Source organism: Salmo salar, chromosome ssa01 (genome assembly GCF_905237065.1).
Source record: "Salmo salar chromosome ssa01, Ssal_v3.1, whole genome shotgun sequence".
Classification (NCBI taxonomy): domain Eukaryota; kingdom Metazoa; phylum Chordata; class Actinopteri; order Salmoniformes; family Salmonidae; genus Salmo; species Salmo salar.
This window is the reverse complement of record NC_059442.1, coordinates 46480724-46486589: the sequence shown is the minus strand read 5'-3', so window position 1 is coordinate 46486589 and position 5866 is coordinate 46480724. Positions and strand designations below refer to the sequence as shown.

Genomic DNA, 5866 nt, shown 5'->3' with positions numbered 1-5866 from the left:
ATGTAGAGTTGTTACCAGATAAGGTCAAGGTAGAAAGTGTCAGTTATCCTGTGAGAGTTTATGTTCTGAGAATATTATGGGGTTTTAGATGTCAAGGTTATGGTCATATTGTAGCAGTGTGTAGGAGGGAGATGCCTCGATGTGAGAAGTGTGCTGGAGGGAATGTGTGGTATTGGGGGAGAAAGTTGTGTGTGTTAGTTGTGGGGGTGATCATGGGGCTGGAGATCGGACATGTCCGGTGAGAGAATGGCAGATTGAGGTTACCAGGGTTAGAGTAGTACAGAAAGTGTTGTATGCAGAAGCAGTGAAGAGAATGGTAGAAGAAGATGTATAAAGGGTGAGGGTTCCTGAGAGGATTCCTGTGAGTAGGCAGAGATCAAAAGAGAGTGATCATTAAGGTGTTTTTTTTTAGCATTTAAAGCTATGGTTGTTAATTATACTGCAGAAATGAATCGAAAGTCGAAGAAAATACAGGTTGTAGTGGCAGAGAAGTACTTGGGATTGCAGCTGCAGGGTGATGGGTGGTAGTGATATGTCTTTTCAGACCGTTGGTCTGGAGTAGGACTAGGTAGGGTTGAATAGTTGAATGGGTGGTGGGTTTTTTAGAGAGGGCTAATACATGGTAGGGTAATTTTCCTTTTCCCAATCGTAGGTGGCGGTGTATGCAGCTAAAAGTTGGATGCGATCCATCAATCCATCAATCTTGTTAGACTTCAGTGCAGCTTTTGACATTATCAATCATAGTCATAGACACGCCTAGGCAAAGGTGGGTAGCTGTGTGAACTTGTTCCACATGATATGCACTGCAATTTATCCAAAAGTTGGCTTGACTATGTTTTATAGCACTTGACTATGTTTTATATTCATTTACTTTTTATATGTATATATGTAGGCAATCTCTGACAGTGTCAATAGTAGCTAGTTATCGAAGCCGGCAAAAACTAGCTGGCCAATACGTTAGCATTTGGAGAGATAGGGTCCCGCTGTTTACATTAACATTACAATATTCGTTGTAAGCTATATTGGAAACACTCATGTTTGACAATTTTCGAGAAGACAATGACACCGCTAAAGTCAGGTGGAGGATTTCTTTGCTTGAAGAATTTGAACAAGTTCTAAATGCATCTGAAAATGACCTCTCAACTATAAAACAAAAAAAACAAAAAAATTACAAATAAGCAAAACATAACATTTTGTTCAACATTTCTAAAGTTTTTTTAATTTGTAAAATAGATCTGAACTTTTAGTGATTTTTAGTCCTTATCTGAAAAAATATATATATATTTAAACGACACCGGCGTCACGTGACTCGGGTCAGAGGTAGCTCGAGTTCCACGGACATAATATGGCAGGGTCGTCGAATAAGGTATATGAGGTGTTTGTGTCTAAAATACCATGGACTCTTGCAAGCAGTAAGCATGGTTTTTATTGGAACAAGAGTTACTGTTGGCAATGTTTATGTTAGGCTGGGAACTTTTGTGGGCGCCTTTTACATCATGGTGTGAGTGCTGCCTTGACAATGGTCGCTAGCCATGTGTGCGACTTTCACCTCAACCAGCTTTTCTCTGCCTCTATTTTTGCAACGGCGCTTATTTGGTATTGCTTTTATCGATTGCTAAATTATCAGGCTTATTGTAGCCTATTGATGTGGGTTTTGCATGTCAGTGAGATGGCTACTATAGGTACTTGTCTGATTTAATTAGCTAATAGACTCTAGCTAATATAAAATTAATTGTGTAGCTATTACAGTCTGATTAATCAGACACGTTAACTATCAGCATTGTCTGTGTAAGGTTGCACTGTAGACTTTGCTTTACTAAGTTAGTTGCTTAGCTACAGTGGTAGAACGTGTAATAAAACATGTCATTATTTTCTTTCAGAGGAGATGAAGGAGTACTTTGGGCAGTTCGGTCAAGTCAAGAAATGCCTTGTTCCCTTTGTAAGTACACTGGCCTCAACAGATTGTTTTAATGATTGAGAAACCTGATATCACAACCTCCATCTTGACTTACAATGTAAAGTACCAGTCAAATGTTTGGACACCTACTCATTCAAAGGTTTTTCTTTATTTTTACTATTTTCTACACCAATAATAGTGAAGACCTCAACTATGAAATGACACACATGGAATCATGTAGTAACCAAAATCTAAATATATTTTATATTGAGATTCTTCAAAGTAGTCACCCTTTGCCTTGACAGCTTTGCACACTCTTGGCATTCTGTCAACCAGCTTCACCTGGAATGCTTTTCCAAAAGTCTTGAAGGAGTTCCCACATGTGCTGAGCACTTGTTGGCTGCTTTTTCTTCCCTCTGCGGTCCAACTCATCTCAAACCATCTCAATTGGGTTGAGGTCGGGGGATTATGGAGGCCATGTCATCTGATGCAGCACTCCATCAATCTCCTCGGTCAAATAGCCCTTACGCAGCCTGGAGGTGTGTTGGGTCATTGTCCTGTTGAAAAACAAACGATAATCTCACTAAGCGCAAACCAGATGGGATGGCATATCGCTGCAGAATGCTGTGGTAGCAATGCTGGTTAAGTGTGCCTTAAATTCTAAATAAATCACAGATCGTGTCACCAGCAAAGCATCATCACACCACCTCCATGCTTCACTGTGTGAACCACACATGCGGAGATCATCTGTTCACCTACTCTGTGTCTCACTAAGACATGGCGGTTGGAACCAAAAATCTCACATTTGGACTCATCAGACCAAATAACAGATTTCCACATGTCAAATGTCCATTGCTTGTGTTTCTTTGCCCAAGAAAGGCACTTCTTCTTATTGGTGTCCTTTAGTAGTGGTTTCTTTGCAGCAATTTGACCATGAAGGCCTGATTCACACAGTCTCCTCTGAACAGTTGCTGTTGAGATGTGTTTGTCACTTGAACTCTCTGAAGCATTTATTTGGGCTGCAATTTCTGAGGCTGGTAACTCTAATGAACGTATCCTCTGCAGCAGAAGTAACTTTGGGTCTTCCTTTCCTGTGGCGGTCCTCATGAGAGCTAGTTTCATCATAGCGGTTGATGGTTTTTGCGACTGCAAAAACTTTCAAAGTTCTTAATGTTCTGCATTGACTGACTTTCATGTCTTAAAGTAATGATGGACTGTTGTTTCTCTTTGCTTATATGAGTTGTTCTTGCCATAATATGGACTTGGTCTTTTACCAAATAGAGCTGTCTTCTGTATACCAACCCTACCTTGTCACAACACAACTGATTGGCTCAAACGCATTAAGAAGGAAAGAAATTCCACAAATCAACTTTCAACAAGTCACAGCTGTTAATTGAAATGCATTCCAGGTGACTACCTCATGAAGCTGGTTGAGATAATGCCAAGAGTTTGCAGAGTTGTCATCAAGGCAAAGGGTGGCTACTTTGAAGAGTCTAACATCTTAAATATATTTTGATTTGTTTAGCACTTGTGGTTGCGTGATTCCGTATGTGTTATTTCATAGTTTTGATGTTCTCACTATTATTCTACAAGGTAGAATTGGTTGAAAATAGTAAAAATAAAGAAAAACGAATGAGTAGGTGTCCAAACTTTTGACTGGTACTGTATATTTTCTAACAGGACAAAGAGACAGGCTTCCACAGAGGCTTCTGCTGGATCGGATACATGTCCGAGGAAGGCCTGAATAATGCTCTCCAGAAAGACCCACACGTACTGGAGGGATCCACGGTATAGTTCATCAGACTAGATCATGTCAACCCCATTGCCCATCATTGGATGCTATACCCTGAACTTTTGTTGTTGACTAAAATGTGTTTAGACTTTGTTATAATCTTACTATAGAATGTATTTTCTCTATTCTAGTTTGAAAGCCAATGTGAGTGGTCTTAAATCAAATACACATCACCTTACCATGTCATTAACCAAACTAAACATGACATGTATTTTTCTCTCCCATTGTGTCTTTTCAGCTTCAAGTTCAAAGAAACAAAAGTGTTTTCAGGACAGAAAACAAACAGAGAGGTGGTGGAGACAAGCTGAGGGTGTTTGTATATATGAGGGGTGAATTCAATACCTATGGAAACAGAACTAGGCCACCCAACAGTATTCTTTTTTTTTTTTCATAGTAGTATGTCTTCATACATTTATTGTAATCTGTCAAAATAAAGAGACACAATGTTTGTTTTGCATGGCTGAAGAAGGAAGTGTTTATTTGTATATCCTCTTAGTAACTGCATATTAATCCTTACTAAGCAAACATATGGAATTGTTTCAAGATGGTCATACCAAGGACCATTTAGCTATTTGATTTTGAATTTTAGGACACCTTACGGTATAAAAGAAATCCAAAAATGATTTGATGAAATTTGAATTATAGATCAGCAAACTATAAAAAAAACATTTGACCTATTATATTCCACTCCATTTTTAAACTGGTACCAGGCTACCTTCAGACTAGGATTGTGGGCATCCTAGAGCAAAACAACCAACATGTTCATGAGACACCTTTCCAAAGAGGGGTCATATTAGTGTGTAGCCCGAACTGTTCGGACGCTACAGACAGAAGTTGGCAGATTGGCTGTACCGACGATTTCAGACGAGTCTTGTGGGGATTGTAGAGCAAAACGGAGAACACCATCGCGTTCGTAAGAGTCATCTTTCCATAGCATGGTCATAATAGTTGGGATTCTACAGACGTTTCCATGAGAAGACAGATTTTTCTGGATTTCTCATGGTCTGACAAACACTGCTCTTTCTGTGTTGTGGGTTTAATCTGGTTGAGTAAATTTCGTAGTTCACAGATATGAAGAAAAACACATTTTGTTTGGAATAAAAATGCTTTTTTTATACATGAATGCTTGAATGCTTGATATTAAAGTAATGGTAGTACTTAATAACTTTGAAGAATGACTTAAATCCATCTTTCTTTATTGTGGGAACAAGGCGTGCCTTGCACCTCTTCTGCCTCAGTTGTATAATCTTCTGCTTCTTGGCCATCTTCTTGTCCTTTACTCTACCTATTGTCTTCCTTCCTCTGCTTCTCCTTCCTCTTTTCCTTCTCCCATTCAGAGCCAGTGTCCTCATCTGAACTCACTTCTTGCGCTGACTCTTCCTGGGGCCTTGTGTGTTGTCCTCTTGACAACTAGATTTTTATGAAACATCTGTAATCCCCTCTTGGTGGCATACTCCTACCTCCTGTTCTCCAACTTCCTCAGATGCTCCCGTGCTGCTTCCTCCCTCAAATCACTAAAGAAATCAGCCCACTGGTTATGCTGCTCTCCCAATCTGGTTGCCTCTGCTTTCTTCCTGTGCTCCTTTCTTCTGGATTCCATCTCACCTGCTCCAGGAGTTTCTTCTCCTTTTTCCTCCAGCTCTCTGGCTCCAGCTTATATTTCTTTTCCCCCCTCACCTTTTTCTCTGCCTTCCACTCCAGCTCTTTTTGATTCTTCTTCAAGCATTTCACTGTTAGTCTACACCTGTTGTTTACAAAACATGTGACACAATTTGATTTAATTTGATTCAGTTCTGTCTATAGCAGTCTGCTCTTTCTGTTTGGTCTCTCTCACTCTGTTCATCATCAAATCAAATTGTATTGGTCACATACACATGGTTAGCAGATGTTAATGCGAGTGTAGCGAAATGCTTGTGCTTCAAGTTCTGACCGTGCAGTAATATCTAACAAGTAATCTAACAAATTCACAACAACTACCTTATACACACAAGTGTAAAGGAATGAATAAGAACATGTACATATAAATATATGGATGAGCGGTGGCTGTGCGGCATAGGCAAGATGCAGTAGATGGTATAGAGTACAGTATATATATATATATATATATATATATATATATATGAGATGAGTAATGTAGGGTATGTAAACATATAAAGTGGCATTGTCTAAAGTGACAA

The 5866-nt window shown here is 39.3% G+C and overlaps 1 protein-coding gene across 1 annotated transcript; it reads left to right on the top strand.

Moving 5' to 3' along the window:
- The first annotated feature begins 1302 nt into the window (after nt 1-1302).
- slirp (SRA stem-loop interacting RNA binding protein) lies at nt 1303-4146 on the top strand. Its single transcript, XM_014196120.2, is given in 5 exon segments — nt 1303-1412; nt 1881-1939; nt 3578-3685; nt 3928-3944; nt 3946-4146. Coding segments are annotated over 5 exon segments (303 nt in total). The 5' UTR covers nt 1303-1345; the 3' UTR covers nt 3998-4146.
- Nucleotides 4147-5866: the final 1720 nt, after the last annotated feature.